This window comes from Eptatretus burgeri, chromosome 8, assembly GCF_056783735.1.
Source record: "Eptatretus burgeri isolate ZD-2024b chromosome 8, Ebu_testis_v1, whole genome shotgun sequence".
NCBI classification, from domain to species: Eukaryota; Metazoa; Chordata; class Myxini; order Myxiniformes; family Myxinidae; genus Eptatretus; species Eptatretus burgeri.
Genome location: NC_140968.1, coordinates 77,975,344 through 77,996,758, shown reverse-complemented (window position 1 = coordinate 77,996,758; position 21,415 = coordinate 77,975,344). Strand labels below are relative to the sequence as shown.

The 21,415-nt window shown below is 41.3% G+C and overlaps 1 protein-coding gene across 2 annotated transcripts in view; it reads left to right on the top strand.

Moving 5' to 3' along the window:
- LOC147022108 (ras-associating and dilute domain-containing protein-like) overlaps positions 1–21,415 on the top strand; it is a 48,442-nt gene that overhangs the window by 8,605 nt on the left and 18,422 nt on the right. For both annotated transcript variants that reach the window (XM_085892698.1, XM_085892697.1), the window contains exons 3-6: positions 15,908–16,030; positions 16,189–16,351; positions 16,508–16,740; positions 17,501–18,184. In XM_085892698.1, coding sequence (XP_085748824.1) covers positions 15,908–16,030; positions 16,189–16,351; positions 16,508–16,740; positions 17,501–18,184 — 1,203 coding nt within the window. The remainder of the gene's footprint in view (positions 1–15,907; positions 16,031–16,188; positions 16,352–16,507; positions 16,741–17,500; positions 18,185–21,415) is intronic.

The window sequence follows — 21,415 nt, the reverse complement described above, 5'->3', positions numbered from 1 at the left end:
ATGACCAGTGGTTTGTGGGTCAGGTGCCACCTCTATGTCATCGGACTGACTTTCAAGCAGTGCTGTGAAAATATGCTGAACAAAAGCCAATCCCTTTCATAAAAAAAAACCTTTCCATCATCTGCCCTAGTAGGGTGTCAGTGTTCCTTTCTGCAGTGGCAACAGTTAAAATTATTGTGTTCATCTTGATTTTAATGACTTGTCAATGTTATGCCTTCTTTATTTTTTTGAGGGATTTGCGTCATAATATAATAGGACAGTCGTTTTGCTGCTTCTCACACGTTTAGTATGCAGCACATGATTGCAGTTGGCATCATTTGCTGGGTGCACAGTTGTGCTGCTGATGTAATGCCCCTTGTCGGTTAAAGCAGGAATTAGTAATTTGTTCAAGCTACCAGCGATGACTCACCCACTCTTCACCTGTGGGACGGCATACACATGGATGAATCACAATGTCGACGAAACACCAGGAATGCAGTTAATAGCTGGTCCGAGATTTCAACCCAGGCTACACAACTCAGAGATGAGTGTGCATATCTCTATTTTATCCTCTTAGCAAAGTCTGGTGTTGGCTTAGCAGCTCGGGTGGCTGCCTTAGGATCTTATGGTCCTGAGTTTGAGCCCCTTTGGCTGCTGAATGAACACAAGGTGGGGTTGACTCGGCCTGTCATTCTTCCGAGGTTGGTGAAATATAAGTACCAGTGTAGTGGTAGAGGGGCACAGCATCAGGAGCACAGCCATGCTTCCAGGAAATGATAGCTACCCAGCAGCCAAGCTGTCATATGCAAGAACAGATCTTACCAGCCCCATCATTGTGCGAACCAATTGATCAGGGAGAATTGTATTTTTTTATTTATTTTGGTCTACAAAACTTCAGCTCATGAATGAGTGAGTATCCATGTTCCAAGGTGCACCACTTTCTCAGCAAAAAAAAACCTATACAAGCACATTGCACAAAGCATTCCTCTGTAATAAAGAAACCGATAAAAAATAGTAAAATTCTTGAGGAAATGGAATTTTTGTTGCTACATCAAATAAATTGTCTTGGATACCAAAATAGTACAAATAATAGATGTTGAACCGGTTTTGTAACCTGTTTTGCAATCACCATGGTTTGGTTGCAACACGTATCTGCTCTTTGTGCTCATTGAATGGCAGAGCCAAGTTTGAGCATTTACAACTTCCCTAGTCCTGCCAAGTGTGGAATGATAAATATTGCTTGCTCAGTTCAGGTTTATTATTTTGGCCTTTTGGGTTCCTGTATTGAAGGTCGATTCCATCCTTTTTACTTTGTGTTATTGGCGATTTTGAGGATTCAAAGTGAGCATTTACACCAATGCTATGTTTGCTTTGTAGAAGAATGTTTGTTCTTTCCTGGCTTTTAAGGATAGTAAATCATGAAGACTAACAGGTCCTTGATATATACTGATATATATATATATATATATATATATATATGTATATATATATATATATGTATATATATATATATATATATATATATGTATATATATATATATATATATATATATGTATATATATATATATATATATATATATATATATATGTATATATATATATATAGTATTTACATATCGAGGGTCATGGAAGAGCTGAATGATATAGGACGACAAGAGAACAGACTGACTGCAGAATGGGAGAGGGTGAACCAGAATTCAGAAATGCACCACAATTTGAAGGGGGTGCCAAGCTACAACTTGTAGATCCGACTACTAGAATGACCAATCACACACACACACACACACACACACACACACACACACACACACACACACACACACACACACACACACACACACACACACACACACACACACACACACACACACACACACACACACACAAGAATATACACGAACACACAAACACACACACACACACACACACACACACACACCCGAATAAACACACACAGAAGAATATACACACAGGAATACACACGCGCACGCACACACACACACAAATATACACAAACACACACACATACACACATACACACACGAATAAACACACACACACACAGGAATATATACACAAACACAAACACACACACAGAGGAATACACACACACACACACACACACACACACACACACACACACACACACACACACACACACACACACACAGGAATACACACACGGGAATATATACACACACAAATGTACACACACATAAAGTACATAAAAACGGCAAACACAAAGATTGAACTTTGAACAGAGATCTTTGGAAGATGAATTCAATTGGGAAATTAGTGAAATTCAATTCAAAAATATATCAAGGCACAGAGAATATAATACAACATGTCAGGTTTCGCTTTTCACAGCTCCAACCAACCTGGCGGAACTCCGAACACGAGGTCGCGAGATGTTATAACCTCCGCCACCGAAGGTGAAGGAGGTTATGTTTTCACCCCTTTCTGTCTGTCTGTCTGTTTTTTAGATTTCTTAAGTACATTGATCGTTTCTGTTTCTGTTTGTTTGTTACTTACAAAATCTAAAGATTTCGTAAGTATATTGATGACTTCCGTTTCTGTTTGTTTGTTTGTTTGTTTGTAGGCACGATAATTCGAGAACGGAAGAAGCTACCACTGTCAAATTGCACCACGTGATTCAGGAGGGTGATGGCTAGTGCTGATTAGATTTTGGTCAAAATCGGTCAAAGGTCAAAGTCACAGTGAGGTCAAATATTCGATTTTTGATCGTTTGGTTCAGATAACTCAAGAACGGAAGAAGTTAACAATGTCAAATTACACCACGTGATTCAGGAGGGTGATGGCTAGTGCTGATTAGATTTTGGTCAAAATCGGTCAAAGGTCAAAGTCACAGTGAGGTCAAATATTCGATTTTTGGTCGTTTGGTTCAGATAACTCAAGAACGGAAGAAGTTAACAATGTCAAATTACACCACGTGATTCAGGAGGGTGATGGCTAGCGCTGATTAGATTTTGGTCAAAATCGGTCAACGGTCAAGGTCACAGTGAGGTCAAACATTCGATTTTTGATGGTTTGGTACAGAATCATCGTAGAAACTTCTGGTTTGCGTCGCTACCTTTTCGAGAGACAGCATTTATTAGACAAGGTCAGAGGTCAAGTTGACGATTTCGTAAGTATCAGTCGATGTCTGTGAGTTTGTTTGTTACTGATGAAATCTAAAGATTTCGTAAGTATATTGATGACTTCCGTTTCTGTTTGTTTGTTTGTTTGTATGTTTGTTTGTTTGTTTGTTTGTTTGCAGTCACGATAACTCGAGAACAGAAGAAGCTATCACTGTCAAATTACACCACGTGATTCAGGAGGGTGATGGCTAGTGCTGATTAGATTTTGGTCAAAATCGGTCAAAGGTCAAGGACACAGTGAGGTCAAACATCCAAAAAATGATAACTCGAGAACGGAAGAAGCTACCAATGTCAAATTACACCACGTGATTCAGGAGGGTGGTGGGTAGCATTGATTAGATTTTGGTCAAAATCGGTCAAAGGTCAAGGTCACAGTGAGGTCAAACATCCAAACCATTCGATTTTTGATGGTTTGGTACAGTATCATCGTAGAAACTTCTGGTTTGCATCGCTACCTTCTCGAGAGACAGCTTTAATTTGAGAAGGTCAGAGGTCAAGTTGACGATTTCGTAAGTACCCGTCTATGACTGCTTGTTTGTTTGTTTGTAGGCACGATAACTCGAGAATGGAAGGAGCTACCAATGTCAAATTGCACCACGTGATTCAGGAGGGCGATGGCTAGTGCTGATTAGATTTTGGTCAAAATCGTTCAAGGGTCAAGGTCACAGTGAGGTCAAATATTCAATTTTTGATGGTTTGGTACAGATAACTCGAGAACGGAAGAAGCGACCAATGTCAAATTACACCACGTGATTCAGGAGGGTGATGGCTCGTGCTGATTAGATTTTGGTCAAAATCGGTCAAAGGTCAAGGTCACAGTGAGGTCAAACATCAAAAAAATGATAACTCGAGAACGGAAGAAGCTACCAATGTCAATTTACACTACGTTATTCAAGAGGGTGGTGGCGAGCACTGATTAGATTTTGGTCAAAATCGGTCAAAGGTCAAGGTCACAGTGAGGTCAAACATCCAAAACATTCGATTTTTGATGTTTTGGTACAGAATCATCGAAGAAACTTCTAGTTTGCGTCGCTACCTTCTCGAGAGACAGCTTTTATGAGACAAGGTCAGAGGTCAAGTTGACGATTTTGTAAGTACCAGTCTATGACTGCTTGTTTGTTTGTTTGTAGGCACGATAACTCGAGAATGGAAGGAGCCACCAATGCCAAATTGCACCACGTGATTCAGGAGGGTGATGGCTAGTGCTGATTAGATTTTGGTCAAAATCGTTCAAAGGTCAAGGTCACAGTGAGGTCAAACATCCAAAACCTTCGATTTTTGATGGTTTGGTACAGAATCATCGCAGAAACTTCTGGTTTGTGTCGCTACCTTCTCGAGAGACAGCTTTAATTTGACAAGGTCAGAGGTCAAGTTGACGATTTCATAAATACCAGTCTATGACTGCTTGTTACTTCTGAAATCTAAAGATTTCGTAAGTATATTGATCCCTTCCGTTTCTGTTTGTTTGTTTGTGTGTTTGTTTGTTACTTACGAAATCTAAAGATTTCGTAAGTATATTGATGACTTCGGTTTCTGTTTGTTTGTTTGTTTGTTTGTATGTTTGTTTGTTTGTTTGTAGGCACGATAACTCGAGAACGGAAGAAGCTACCACTGTCATATTACACCATGTGATTCAGGAGGGTGATGGCTAGTGCTGATTAGATTTTGGTCAAAGGTCAAGGTCACAGTGAGGTCAAATATTCGATTTTTGATCGTTTGGTTCAGATAACTCGAGAACGGAAGAAGCTACCAATGTCAATTTACACTACGTTATTCAAGAGGGTGGTGGCGAGCACTGATTAGATTTTGGTCAAAATCGGTCAAAGGTCAAGGTCACAGTGAGGTCAAACATCCAAAACATTCGATTTTTGATGTTTTGGTACAGAATCATCGAAGAAACTTCTAGTTTGCGTCGCTACCTTCTCGAGAGACAGCTTTTATGAGACAAGGTCAGAGGTCAAGTTGACGATTTTGTAAGTACCAGTCTATGACTGCTTGTTTGTTTGTTTGTAGGCACGATAACTCGAGAATGGAAGGAGCCACCAATGCCAAATTGCACCACGTGATTCAGGAGGGTGATGGCTAGTGCTGATTAGATTTTGGTCAAAATCGTTCAAAGGTCAAGGTCACAGTGAGGTCAAACATCCAAAACCTTCGATTTTTGATGGTTTGGTACAGAATCATCGCAGAAACTTCTGGTTTGTGTCGCTACCTTCTCGAGAGACAGCTTTAATTTGACAAGGTCAGAGGTCAAGTTGACGATTTCATAAGTACCAGTCTATGACTGCTTGTTACTTCTGAAATCTAAAGATTTCGTAAGTATATTGATCCCTTCCGTTTCTGTTTGTTTGTTTGTGTGTTTGTTTGTTACTTACGAAATCTAAAGATTTCGTAAGTATATTGATGACTTCGGTTTCTGTTTGTTTGTTTGTTTGTTTGTTTGTATGTTTGTTTGTTTGTTTGTAGGCACGATAACTCGAGAACGGAAGAAGCTACCACTGTCATATTACACCATGTGATTCAGGAGGGTGATGGCTAGTGCTGATTAGATTTTGGTCAAAGGTCAAGGTCACAGTGAGGTCAAATATTCGATTTTTGATCGTTTGGTTCAGATAACTCGAGAACGGAAGAAGCTACCAATGTCAATTTACACTACGTTATTCAAGAGGGTGGTGGCGAGCACTGATTAGATTTTGGTCAAAATCGGTCAAAGGTCAAGGTCACAGTGAGGTCAAACATCCAAATCATTCGATTTTTGATGTTTTGGTACAGAATCATCGAAGAAACTTCTAGTTTGCGTCGCTACCTTCTCGAGAGACAGCTTTTATGAGACAAGGTCAGAGGTCAAGTTGACGATTTTGTAAGTACCAGTCTATGACTGCTTGTTTGTTTGTTTGTAGGCACGATAACTCGAGAATGGAAGGAGCCACCAATGCCAAATTGCACCACGTGATTCAGGAGGGTGATGGCTAGTGCTGATTAGATTTTGGTCAAAATCGTTCAAAGGTCAAGGTCACAGTGAGGTCAAACATCCAAAACCTTCGATTTTTGATGGTTTGGTACAGAATCATCGTAGAAACTTCTGGTTTGTGTCGCTACCTTCTCGAGAGACAGCTTTAATTTGACAAGGTCAGAGGTCAAGTTGACGATTTCATAAATACCAGTCTATGACTGCTTGTTACTTCTGAAATCTAAAGATTTCGTAAGTATATTGATCCCTTCCGTTTCTGTTTGTTTGTTTGTGTGTTTGTTTGTTACTTACGAAATCTAAAGATTTCGTAAGTATATTGATGACTTCGGTTTCTGTTTGTTTGTTTGTTTGTTTGTTTGTTTGTTTGTATGTTTGTTTGTTTGTTTGTAGGCACGATAACTCGAGAACGGAAGAAGCTACCACTGTCATATTACACCATGTGATTCACGAGGGTGATGGCTAGTGCAGATTAGATTTTGGTCAAAGGTCAAGGTCACAGTGAGGTCAAATATTCGATTTTTGATCGTTTGGTTCAGATAACTCGAGAACGGAAGAAGCTACCAATGTCAATTTACACTACGTTATTCAAGAGGGTGGTGGCGAGCACTGATTAGATTTTGGTCAAAATCGGTCAAAGGTCAAGGTCACAGTGAGGTCAAACATCCAAAACATTCGATTTTTGATGTTTTGGTACAGAATCATCGAAGAAACTTCTAGTTTGCGTCGCTACCTTCTCGAGAGACAGCTTTTATGAGACAAGGTCAGAGGTCAAGTTGACGATTTTGTAAGTACCAGTCTATGACTGCTTGTTTGTTTGTTTGTAGGCACGATAACTCGAGAATGGAAGGAGCCACCAATGCCAAATTGCACCACGTGATTCAGGAGGGTGATGGCTAGTGCTGATTAGATTTTGGTCAAAATCGTTCAAAGGTCAAGGTCACAGTGAGGTCAAACATCCAAAACCTTCGATTTTTGATGGTTTGGTACAGAATCATCGCAGAAACTTCTGGTTTGTGTCGCTACCTTCTCGAGAGACAGCTTTAATTTGACAAGGTCAGAGGTCAAGTTGACGATTTCATAAGTACCAGTCTATGACTGCTTGTTACTTCTGAAATCTAAAGATTTCGTAAGTATATTGATCCCTTCCGTTTCTGTTTGTTTGTTTGTGTGTTTGTTTGTTACTTACGAAATCTAAAGATTTCGTAAGTATATTGATGACTTCGGTTTCTGTTTGTTTGTTTGTTTGTTTGTTTGTATGTTTGTTTGTTTGTTTGTAGGCACGATAACTCGAGAACGGAAGAAGCTACCACTGTCATATTACACCATGTGATTCAGGAGGGTGATGGCTAGTGCTGATTAGATTTTGGTCAAAGGTCAAGGTCACAGTGAGGTCAAATATTCGATTTTTGATCGTTTGGTTCAGATAACTCGAGAACGGAAGAAGCTACCAATGTCAATTTACACTACGTTATTCAAGAGGGTGGTGGCGAGCACTGATTAGATTTTGGTCAAAATCGGTCAAAGGTCAAGGTCACAGTGAGGTCAAACATCCAAAACATTCGATTTTTGATGTTTTGGTACAGAATCATCGAAGAAACTTCTAGTTTGCGTCGCTACCTTCTCGAGAGACAGCTTTTATGAGACAAGGTCAGAGGTCAAGTTGACGATTTTGTAAGTACCAGTCTATGACTGCTTGTTTGTTTGTTTGTAGGCACGATAACTCGAGAATGGAAGGAGCCACCAATGCCAAATTGCACCACGTGATTCAGGAGGGTGATGGCTAGTGCTGATTAGATTTTGGTCAAAATCGTTCAAAGGTCAAGGTCACAGTGAGGTCAAACATCCAAAACCTTCGATTTTTGATGGTTTGGTACAGAATCATCGCAGAAACTTCTGGTTTGTGTCGCTACCTTCTCGAGAGACAGCTTTAATTTGACAAGGTCAGAGGTCAAGTTGACGATTTCATAAGTACCAGTCTATGACTGCTTGTTACTTCTGAAATCTAAAGATTTCGTAAGTATATTGATCCCTTCCGTTTCTGTTTGTTTGTTTGTGTGTTTGTTTGTTACTTACGAAATCTAAAGATTTCGTAAGTATATTGATGACTTCGGTTTCTGTTTGTTTGTTTGTTTGTTTGTTTGTATGTTTGTTTGTTTGTTTGTAGGCACGATAACTCGAGAACGGAAGAAGCTACCACTGTCATATTACACCATGTGATTCAGGAGGGTGATGGCTAGTGCTGATTAGATTTTGGTCAAAGGTCAAGGTCACAGTGAGGTCAAATATTCGATTTTTGATCGTTTGGTTCAGATAACTCGAGAACGGAAGAAGCTACCAATGTCAATTTACACTACGTTATTCAAGAGGGTGGTGGCGAGCACTGATTAGATTTTGGTCAAAATCGGTCAAAGGTCAAGGTCACAGTGAGGTCAAACATCCAAATCATTCGATTTTTGATGTTTTGGTACAGAATCATCGAAGAAACTTCTAGTTTGCGTCGCTACCTTCTCGAGAGACAGCTTTTATGAGACAAGGTCAGAGGTCAAGTTGACGATTTTGTAAGTACCAGTCTATGACTGCTTGTTTGTTTGTTTGTAGGCACGATAACTCGAGAAAGGAAGGAGCCACCAATGCCAAATTGCACCACGTGATTCAGGAGGGTGATGGCTAGTGCTGATTAGATTTTGGTCAAAATCGTTCAAAGGTCAAGGTCACAGTGAGGTCAAACATCCAAAACCTTCGATTTTTGATGGTTTGGTACAGAATCATCGTAGAAACTTCTGGTTTGTGTCGCTACCTTCTCGAGAGACAGCTTTAATTTGACAAGGTCAGAGGTCAAGTTGACGATTTCGTAAGTACCAGTCTATGACTGCTTGTTACTTCCGAAATCTAAAGATTTCGTAAGTATATTGATCCCTTCCGTTTCTGTTTGTTTGTTTGTGTGTTTGTTTGTTACTTACGAAATCTAAAGATTTCGTAAGTATATTGATGACTTCGGTTTCTGTTTGTTTGTTTGTTTGTTTGTTTGTTTGTTTGTTTGTATGTTTGTTTGTTTGTTTGTAGGCACGATAACTCGAGAACGGAAGAAGCTACCACTGTCATATTACACCATGTGATTCACGAGGGTGATGGCTAGTGCAGATTAGATTTTGGTCAAAGGTCAAGGTCACAGTGAGGTCAAATATTCGATTTTTGATCGTTTGGTTCAGATAACTCGAGAACGGAAGAAGCTACCAATGTCAATTTACACTACGTTATTCAAGAGGGTGGTGGCGAGCACTGATTAGATTTTGGTCAAAATCGGTCAAAGGTCAAGGTCACAGTGAGGTCAAACATCCAAAACATTCGATTTTTGATGTTTTGGTACAGAATCATCGAAGAAACTTCTAGTTTGCGTCGCTACCTTCTCGAGAGACAGCTTTTATGAGACAAGGTCAGAGGTCAAGTTGACGATTTTGTAAGTACCAGTCTATGACTGCTTGTTTGTTTGTTTGTAGGCACGATAACTCGAGAATGGAAGGAGCCACCAATGCCAAATTGCACCACGTGATTCAGGAGGGTGATGGCTAGTGCTGATTAGATTTTGGTCAAAATCGTTCAAAGGTCAAGGTCACAGTGAGGTCAAACATCCAAAACCTTCGATTTTTGATGGTTTGGTACAGAATCATCGTAGAAACTTCTGGTTTGTGTCGCTACCTTCTCGAGAGACAGCTTTAATTTGACAAGGTCAGAGGTCAAGTTGACGATTTCGTAAGTACCAGTCTATGACTGCTTGTTACTTCCGAAATCTAAAGATTTCGTAAGTATATTGATCCCTTCCGTTTCTGTTTGTTTGTTTGTGTGTTTGTTTGTTACTTACGAAATCTAAAGATTTCGTAAGTATATTGATGACTTCGGTTTCTGTTTGTTTGTTTGTTTGTTTGTATGTTTGTTTGTTTGTTTGTTTGTAGGCATGATAACTCGAGAACGGAAGAAGCTACCACTGTCATATTACACCATGTGATTCAGGAGGGTGATGGCTAGTGCTGATTAGATTTTGGTCAAAGGTCAAGGTCACAGTGAGGTCAAATATTCGATTTTTGATCGTTTGGTTCAGATAACTCGAGAACGGAAGAAGCTACCAATGTCAAATTACAACACGTGATTCAGGAAGGTGATGACTCGCGCTGATTAGATTTTGGTCAAAATCGGTCAAAGGTCAAGGTCACAGTGAGGTCAAATATTCAATTTTTCATGGTTTGTTACAGAAAACTCGAACGGAAGAAGTTACCAATGTCAAATTACACCCCGTGATTCAGGAGGGTGATGGCTAGTGCTGATTACATTTTGGTCAAAATCGGTCAAAGGTCAAGGTCACAGTGATCTCAAACATTCGATTTTTGATGGTTTGGTAGAGAATCATCGTAGAAACTTCTGGTTTGCGTCGCTACCTTCTCTCGAGACAGCTTTTATTAGACAAGGTCAGAGGTCAAGTTGACGATTTCGTAAGTGTCAGTCTATGACTGCTTGTTTGTTACTTACGGAATCTAAAGATTTCGTAAGTATATTGATGACTTCCGTTTCTGTTTGTTTGTTTGTTTGTTATCTTGCCAAAACAAAGTTTTTGCAAGATATGTTAGTCAGCTTGTATGTTTTTTTGTTTGTTTGTTTGTTTGTCTGTAATCACGTATAAAAAATTCTGCAGAGCACAGTTATCATTGGAAATTTTTGTAACTTCGCATATCAGAGGCCTATAGAGGTCCCTTTCAGCGCAAATTTTTTTTTAAGGTCAAGATCAAAGGTCAAGGTCACTTTGTCGCAAATCAGGGGAGTCGACGAAACCCTTATTTTTTGAGTAATTTTGATCGGATCGTCTTCAAACTTCATGGGAATATAGTTCATGGTCTCGCGCTCAGCTGATTAATTTTTGTTGGCGATTGGCCTTGACCTTCATGGTTAGCCCCTGAGGTCAAATATATTTGACCCCAAGGTCAAATTTTCAAGTTTTAGGAACCATATCGTGTAGTACCTCAAATTGAACACCTCGATGAGTGCTTTCTCGATATGTCAAGCTTGAGACATTATGATGTCATTTGGTGACGTTATGAGGCAAACGCATATTTTTCATGGTTACTCTGTAGAACGATTCTCATCGGAATCTCTCGTAGGCAGATATTCCTCAAGGAGTCGCTCCTGGTGGATAGCAGCTCTGTTCACCTCAGTGTGACCTTAAAGAAGTCACACGTGGTCACCTTTCGGCAAGATACAGGTCACCCTGCGGGTGACATTGGTTTATTTGTTTGTTTGTTTGTAGGCACGATAACTCGAGAACGGAAGAAGATACCAATGTCAAATTACACCACGTGATTCAGGAGCGTGATGGCTCGTGCTGATTAGATTTTGGTCAAAATCGGTCAAAGGTCAAGGTCACAGTGAGGTCAAATATTCGATTTTTGATGGTTTGGTGCAGATAACTCTAGCACGGAAGAAGCTACCAATGTCAAATTACACCACGTGATTCAGGAGGGTGACGGCTCGCGCAGATTAGATTTTGGTCACAATCGGTCAAAGGTCAAGGTCACAGTGAGGTCAAACATCCAAAACATTCGATTTTTGATGGTTTGGTACAGAATCATCGTAGAAACTTCTGGTTTGCGTCACTACCTTCTCTTGAGACAGCTTTTATTAGACAAGGTCAGAGGTCAAGTTGACGATTTCATAAGTACCAGTCTATGACTGCTTGTTTTGTTTGTGTGTGTGTTTGTGTGTTTGTTTGTAGGCACGATAACTCAAGAACGGAAGAAGCTACCAATGTCCAATTACACCACGTGATTCAGGAGGGTGGTGGCTAGCGCTGCTTAGATTTTGGTCAAAATCGGTCAAAGGTCAAGGTCACAGCGAGGTCAAACATTCGATTTTTGATGGTTTGTTACAGAATCATCGTAGAAACTTCTGGTTTGCATCGCTACCTTCTCTAGAGACAGCTTTTATTAGGCAAGGTCAGAGGTCAAGTTGACAATTTCATAAGTACCAGTCTATGACTGCTTGTTTGTTTGGTTACAGAATATCTCAAAAATTTGTGGACGGGTCTGGATGAAATTTTGTGGACATGTTTGGTGTGTGACAAGGCTGAACTGATTAGATTTTCGTGAAGATCCGGATCCGGATCCGACTACTCAAATATATTTTTAATGATTCTTCACCATTCAGAGCTTAGGCCAAAAAAGATATTTTGCACGATATCTCAAAAAGTTCTGGATTCGGATAAAACTTGGTGTGCTCATCAGGAGTGTGACAAGGAAGAATTGATTAAATTTTGGTGACAATCCGAATCCGGATCCTCATCTGATAATTTTTTAGGTGATTCTTCACCATTGTGCGTTAGGGCCAAAAACGATATATAGCACATTATCTCAAAAAGTTGTGGATGGATTTGAACGAAACTTGGTGGACAAGTTTGGTGTGTTACCATGACAAATTGTTTCCATTTTGATCAAGATCCAAATCTGGATCTAATGACTAGAATTTTTTAAGTGATTCTTCATCAGTGAAAGATCGGGCTCAAAAACGATATATAACATAATATTTCAAAATGTATTGGGCCAGATATGTTCTCATGGATCAAGCACGAGAGGGCGGAGGTATGCTCTCAACTGAGTGCCCATCTAGTTTAAAAAAAAAAAATGTATCGATGTCGAAGTGACAGATGCATAACGAAAGCAGATCACACAAAAAGATTCAACAAATCCATGCCCTCTAAGTATTAAATTGCACATTTTCAGCGGGTGAGGAGTTGGCCGGTAAAACATGCAATCCGCACGCATTACCAGCCGACTCTCGAAATGCCTTGCTTTTCATTTCCAGTTTTTCTCAATTGTTTACACACATTTCCTGAAACTATACCTCATTTCTCAGTACTTCAACACCAAACAGTCAACTGTTTCTGCAAAATTTCAGATATCTGTCAAAAGGTAACATTGCATTCAAAACTGTTTTTTCTCCCCTCAAAATGACATTTTGCATCCAAGTCATACACACAAGCCATTAAATGAACAGACAAGAATGAATACCAATTACACACTCATGTGATAAATGAAAGGCACTATTATGAAAATCTTTAGGTATCGGTATGCTTTTGCTTCTGCGTTGTTAAGTACAACGTACGTGCAGTAGCTCGTTGTTCCAAATTATTACAGCGTATACAGGCCAACTCAAATGTAAAAAGAACACACGAGCACAGTGAGATTGTTTTTGTTGTTTTTATTTTATTTTTCCAAATTACAGTACTGTAAGCAGGAGGCAATGTAAAACAAAAAGAAACAGGAGAAAAAATAATATGCTGTACAGGGAGACGAGTAAAAAAACAAAACAAATGTTAAACTTCAATTATCGAAAGAAAAAAACACTAAAACAAAGAAAAAAATGTTAAAGTAAACAAACCAACAAACCGGTGTGCAGCGATGGGTTGCCGAGCATGGAAACTATAAGATATAGAACAAAATGGATGTCATATAGCGGATAGGGAATCACCTTAAGATTATGCATATCAAATCTCATCCAGTTCCATCTACTGATAACTACTCGGTACCCATTTGAATGAAAAGTACCGAAAATGCGGTTTGAAATCGGAAATCCCCAAAGTTCGAGGGGGTGCTGTGGGTGAACAAAGATCTAAATCGAAAACCCGGCTCGATCGTTTGTGCACAATGTATTCCAGACGATTAGTGTGAATTTTCATGACCATCCGACCATAACCCGAGGAGGAGTAGCTTTGGCGCGAAGGCACCTCCAGCTCTCGCATATTGTCGATTTTTGCAACTTTGACCCCTGACCGAAGCGAAATTGGTCAATATGTCCTGAGGCAACGTTGTAGTACTCATTGAGTACCATGAACCTGCAAAGATTCATTCGTATCGATGCACTCACCTGGTCACTCGGGGGTCTTCAATTTTCGCCAATTTTCGCGCAAACCCTAATTGTAGGGGGCGCTGCGGGTAAAGTATTCCATATATCACAAAAACCGGAATATATTTGATAGAGCATCACCTGTAGATCATTCATGCCAAATTTCATAACCCGACGTGGGATAATGGCTTTCGGAATTGATTTCGCATGAACGGTACCGATTTTGAAGGTTTTTCGGTTGTTGCTTGGGAACCAAAGCGTCCCTAGCAACCATCACAATTTCCAAAGCACTAGGTCATAAGATGTACCTACCACCCGAGTTTGGTCAAAATCCGCCAACGTTTACTACCAATTATACTGATGACAAACGAACAAACATCCAAACAAACATCCATACAAACAGACAGAATTACTGACAATAAGGGTCACCTATTTTGGTGACCCAACTATCGAAAAATAGAATAATAAATAATTCAGGGTCCTGTCTCTGCTCTTGATCAGGCCAGAGATTTTCGTCGACATCAAAAGCAATGTTCTCCCTGGTCAAGCAGTGGGGGGAATATTTCCTGGCTTGATTCATCCACCCCTGGCATGACTCTGCCAGTATATCCCCACATGCCTCCTCCATTGCTTGGAGTTGGGGCACACGGTCGTGGGGTTTGCGGTTCGTGCACCTTCCACCACCGTGCCGAGAAAAACTCCTCTATTGGGTTCTAATTAAAGTCCGTCCTCTATTGGGTATGTCACAGTAAATAACAGTAGAGTTGAGGTAGATTTCTCCAATTTTTACTTTGTTATTCTCATTTCTGAATGTCAGGATGACAGAAGCAACAGTGAAGCGGCTCAAATTTGGCTGAACTCTCTGCCTGGCCTCCCTCAAGGTCCAACCACATGGTCAACCAAAGTCGCCCCGATCTCGTCTGAGATACTTGTTCTTCCTCGTCTTCTTCCTCTTCCTCTTCCTTCTCCTTCTCCAACTCTCTATCTCTATCTCTATCTCTATCTCTCTGCCTCTCTCTGCCTCTTGCTGCAATGTTGTCAGTCATTGTTCTCCAACACAGGAGAGCTCACCTGTAGCCCTTTTATTTGTGTTAAAGCTCTGATTGCTGATTGAATAATTAAAGCAACTAGTGTTTCACCTGTGAGGACTGAGTGTGTTCGATTTATGATTGAAGTTTAGTATTTTGAATGACAGTGTTTTCCATGTGAACACAAGAGATTTCCTTTACGAACATTGTTCCAAATGAGAATTGTGTGAAGTGTTTTGGAAAAGGGTTAAATGAGACTGAAGTTTGTGTGAAAACAAGCAAAAATGTGCTCATGGTTTGGAAGAGATTGTCTTTCTTTTTGCACATGAACTCAAAGTTTTCCTCATTGGGTTCCATATCACCAGTTCCAGTGTGTAAACAATCGAGAAAAACTGTGAAAGGAACACGCCCTTGAGGTGTGACTTGTTTTGCTGCTATATTGCAAATGTGACACCCCATGGGTGTGTTCCTTTTCAATTATTACATTATCAGGCCATGTGTAACCAGAACATGCCCAACAGGGATGAAAAAAATCCCCCCCCCCCCAATAAAAAAACGCTTATTTCTATGAAGTAGGAATTGTTTGGAATTGATTCCAGTTCACTACTCGATTCCTTTCGATTCCACGGTTGGAATCGATTCCACCCACCACTATTAAGCACTCAAGCAAGTACTCCAACAAAATGGATGATAAGGCACATCTGGCTGGGCCATATGAAACACCGCCGGGAGATGACCGGCGATGTCCGCAGTGTCAAACATTGTGCGAATTAACACCTATTTTAAGATGAGCAGTTTTGTTATTTAAGAAAAATTTGTCAAAAGTATATTTTGCACAATGTGGTTTTAATGACATCATTATTATTGACATTATTATAATATCCAGGAGGCCTTGGTTCGGTATGGTGTGGATGAAAATGAAGCTGGAGAGTATGAGCTTCAGGAGGTGGTTGGTAAGATGGAACACGAGTCGGTCAAAGAGTCTCGGGTTTCTCATGAGCATACTGAGGTTGGTGTCGTATCTCTTGTGCTACCCATGTTTAAAGGGCTTGAATCATCAACTGCACAGAGTTTACTTTTTTGAGTGTTCACTTTGGGACGTGGCAATGTGCTCTGCAGTTTTGGGAAATGTCATGAATTAACGTTCAATCGTGTGACGTCCAACAGACCAAAATCTGGCTGCCATTTTGCTCGCGTACACTTTCTCCCAGTGAGAGGCCGTTACTGCTGATGACAATGTGGCAGCCAGCTGAGGGATGTCGCCGGCGCTTGGAGCTGCAGCATCGTCCAGCAAATCGTCCTGGCCAAAGGATTCGCACCAGTTGTGCAGGTGTGCCACGAGTGTTACAGTAGCATACTTCCATTGTGTGATCATGCTGCCAGGAAACTGAAATCTTGTATCAGAAAGGATGTCTCCCATAACTGTATCATGTGAAAAAATCTTGTTCAATTATAATCTTATTTACTCTCTGTCTTGGCATGGAAGGTCTAGAAATAAAAGATCGCACTTGGCAGACAGAGGATTCTTCTTTGTGGGGACAGAGACCCAGAACAGGGTTTAAGATGGAGCTTGGAAGTGAGCAAGAAAATCAGGAACCACATGATCTTCACGATAGACTGAGAAATGGAACGAAGAAGAGAAACTCTTTGGTGACTCTGACTCCAGCCCAACTTATGGAAGCACACCTCATATTACTGCAGGGATTTGATCCTCAAAAGGTAATCAGATGCCAGCCATTCTATTTGTCATTTGTTTTCATTGTTTGATTTGGGGAAGGGGGGGGGGGAAAGGGTGGGGATGATTATAGTCGATGCTGCATGGAATAGTTATACTGAAGGTCATCACCCAGTTTTTGAAGTATAGTGCTTAAACAGCAACAAAGACATCATCGACCAGAACTACAACTTCTGTTATTCTAATGACAACCATGCTAGATATAAAGAGAATGGGAGGGTGGAGGAAATGGTAAAGCAAATTGTGTAATAAAAATACAATTGAGGAAATACAGGAAATGGAAGAGTGGAAAAGGGAGGATGAGGATTCGGGGAAGGTGTAGATCAAAAGGGAAACACGACATAATGACAGAGGATGGTTGGGAGATGTACATTAATGAGTTTCTTTTCAAGAAACTTCAAGGCAGGAGGAGGTCATTAGGCCCATCAAGCCTGTGCAATGGTTGTTTGTCATGATCTCTCCCTTTTTTTAAATTCCAAGTGTCAATCAAGGAAGCAGCACGTAGCATTTTTGCTCTTTTGTATGACTTATCCGGGGTTCAAAGTGCCGCCATCCCAGACTTTTGTATGACAAGCTGCCGCCATCCAGCCATCTGTTAGGCCACCTAGTATTAAACCAATGGACCAATGGCGGAGGGTGGGGTGCATTTGTTGAAGGTGATTATTTCTCTCTTTTTTTTCAGACCCATATACTATAGGCATTTGCTGAAGGTGATGTTTCTTCCATCTCTGCTTTGTTTTTCAGGATGCCATGTTCCACTTCCCAGGCCGACATTGCCCAGTACTTGGTCCGAATGGTTCTCCAGTTTGTGGTGCATTGCAACTGTGGGCATCAGACATTCTCCCAAGGCACTGTCTCTTGCAACTCACCAATGGAGAGCTCAATGAGCAAACATCCTCAATGCTGCTGCTGTATCCAATGTCAGATGCCCAAGTACTGGTGAATGGACTGCAGGTGCAGCCAGGAGTGCAGACTGCTGCTCGACCTGGAGACCTCCTTGCTTTTGGACAACATTACATCTTCGTGTTTAAAGATGCTGGTGGTAGGGGTACATTATCATCTGCAGGCTTGTCCCATGTATCAGACAATGTCTTCATGACAGAAGACAACAATGACCCAAGAACAACAACCCTGAACTGGAATGAGCAAATGGCTGGCAGATTGTTGTATCCCTCCCTAAAACCTTGCGATCGGAGTTTAAAATCCTTCTCAGAACAACCATTGGTGCCATACAACCCAGTGTTTGAAGACTTGCTGCTGCAGAAAATTGTGGGGTTAGTGGGAGCTGGTCACTCAACTGGAGATGAGTCTGTGCTGCCTGCTCATTTGATCTGTGTACACATGCGTCATGCTGCAGATTCTGCAACGCCCAAAGGCCTTCAAGGTTTTGTGCTGAAGGTCGCTAATTTGCTTCAGGCAGTCGCCTGGGTGAGTAAACTGTTGAGCATGGAGCAGCGAGAGCTAATCAGACTGGATTATTGTGCAGTTGAAATTCCATCAAAGGATTTAAGATGGTGCCTGATATTGAGATGCTAACTTTATGGCGAGGAAATACTTGAGATGTGAATGATGGTTGAATTTTCTCATGCCAAGCACTTTTGCTGAGTAAATCTGCATCAGATCCTGTTGGAACCTAGTAAACTTCAAATTGATAAACGACTAAATGATCATATTAAGCACTGAGATGGATGGGAGTGCTAGAAGCAGAAGTTAGGTTGGTGGAAGGGATGCACAAGGGAACGAAGGGAAGAGTTTTGGTTCGTCCTGGGATGTCTGGGGAGTTTCGCGTGAACATCGGTTTGAGGCAAGGAAGCGCTATGAGCCCACTCATGTTTATGATGGTGATGGAGCTGGTAAGGAGGAAGGTAAGCATGAGGGGTACTATGGGGAGGATGCTGTATGCAGACAACCTGGTTGTTGTGGTGGAGAGTGGGCAAGAGATTCAGGAAGTACTGGGGGAGTGGAAGGAGGCATTTGGGAAGAATGGGCTGAAGATGAGTATGGAGAAGACTGAGGTGATGTAGGTCAGGCAGCAGAGAATGGTTGAATTAAGGCACAGAAGGAGGCCATTTGGCCCATCATGCCTGCACTACACCAATACCGGATTTAATCAATCCATCGATACCCCTTCCCTTCGTGTGCAGCCTTTTGGCTGCTACACTGGTACTCATTTCGTCGACCTCGGAAGGATGACAGGCTGAGTCAACCCCCTGGTGTTAATTCAGTGGAAATGCAACGGGGCTTGAACTCAGGACCGTAGGATCCCAAGCCACCACTCTAACCGCTAAGCCAACACCAGGTTATGTCTGGGAGGAACAGTGAGCAGGGATGGTAATTCCGAGGCAGAGGTGCAGAGGAGGGTTCAAGTGGTTGCAAATGCATGGAGGAGGGTGCAGGTAGTAATGGCAGACAGAAAGGTATCAAGAAAATTGAAAGGGAAGATTCTGATGTCATGTGTAATGCTGGCCTACCTTTATGGTCTGGAGATGGTGGCACTCACAGCCAACAACAGTGGCTGCAGGTTCGAGAGAACAACTGGGTCAGGAGGATTGCGGGAGTGAACAGGGTGGATGGAGGGAGGATGGATGAACTGAGGGAGGAGATTGGTGTGCAGATGAGCTTGATGGTGAATTTGGTGAAATGCCGGCTGAGATGGGCTGGACACTTGGTGTGGATGGGAGAAGAGAAAATGGCAAAGAGAGCGAATAGGTTGAGGGAGCAAGGTCGGAGGAAAAGAGGTTGACCACGGTTGAGATGGGAGGATTGTGTGAGGAGGGATATCTGTGAGGTAGGGGTTGTTTGGGGAGTGGTGAGAGTTGGTTGAGGACGGAGGGAGGTGGAGGAGTATTGTGGTCAGGGCAGGGCAGTAAGCGGTGTGCCTTCGGAACTCACCCCTTCTAAAGATAAGAGGAGGAGAAGAAAAAGATTCAATCAAATCTTCAAAATTCCACAAATTATCATGTCCATATCAAGGCCCATTTCTCTCAGGAGATTGATTGTAAGGGAGAAACCTCAATGATTCAAAATATGGCGATTTCCACAAGCAAACTTGCAGAGATAGCAGTCTGTCCTCTCACGAGGATTTAATGACCACCTCCACAGCACCTGATATTGATTCTGCTTGAGAATACTTTTCACAAGAGCCTGCTGTGTCTTATGCATTGGTTTATCCCATTCTGTCAGCAGCTGCAGTGCCAATAGAAAGTCCACACCCCCTTTCAAAATGTTCACCTTTTGTTGCCTTAGAGCCTGGAATTAAATTACATGAAATCAGACTTTTTTTTCCCCCCCTTTATTTACACATCGTAACCAACAACTCCCAAATGAAAAACAAATTCTACAAATTTGAGAAAATTAATGACAAATACAAAACCGGAATATCTCGGTTGGATAAGTGTCCACCTCGACCCTGCATTGGCGATGGCCCAAGATGGCATCAGTGCCCATGTTCTCAAATCCTGCTCCGGCAGTCTTGATTCTCCTCTTTCCGCACTTTTCAACCTGTCCTTTCTCCACTCTCCTGATGGGCTGGATGTCGTCAGAAAACATCACTCACGTCCAAGGGGAAGGGTACAAAATACGGATCCTCTCAACTATAGACCAGTAAGCTTACTTCCATTTGAAACCAAAGTTGTGGAATCCATCATTGCTGTTTTGTCAAGATGTCCCTGTTTACAAATAGTCTCATCTCTGACCATCAGTTGGATTCTGTCCCAGGTTTTCAACTCTGGGCTGCTGCTCTTCTCTCTGCAATAGTCAGAGGCCTTAAGTCTCAAACAAGAGGTCAGAACCTTCTCCCTGGAAATATGTTGGGTGTTTGACATAGTTTAGCATATTGCTTGACTTTCCAAGCTGGTTGCCTTCAGTATACTGTACAAGATGGAGTCCATAGCTAAATGGAGTATGTACTGCTCTCCTCTATGGGCCCCGTAATCACATCTATCTCACCTGGATTCTGCGGAATGTTAAGCACTCAACATCATTGGAATATCTTGCGATGGGTCCAAAGCACAAGGTCCCCCTCACATTGCAAGCACGTCAGCAATCTCATTATTAAGCCTCCCCCATAGGATAGGGGAAGGCTTATTGCTGTTGTTTGGGTTTGTTTCTGCAATTAGCGCCCCCAATTTAATTTTTAATGGTACCCCAGATTTTCTCAGACCGTTTGGAGTACTAAACCTCTATATATATATATATATATATATATATATATATATATATATATATATATATATATATATATATATATATATATATATATATATATATCCAATTTCTGAGCTGTATCTCTGAGCCGACGGGGACATTTTTTCTTCTTGGATCATAATAGTGGACCTGACGTGCACTGAAGTTGTGTGGATAAAAAAATCATAATAGTGCACTGAAGTTGTGCACCTGTTATTTGTTTTGTGTGTTTGGCCTACATTTATGTGATTGTCACCGAATTAACAACAAACACCTTTTTGATCATAACTTGAATAATTTTCCTCTGAATTTCATGACATTGGGTTTTGTGGATAGATTGTCGAAGGGGATCCATTTTCTTTATTCACTCTATCCTTAAATGTTAAACGTAAAGGTCCAAAAAAACATCGGTGGTCCGACAAAAACATGTGGCCATCGTTGAATCATGGGCCAAGGGTAAGTTCCAGGTTATCG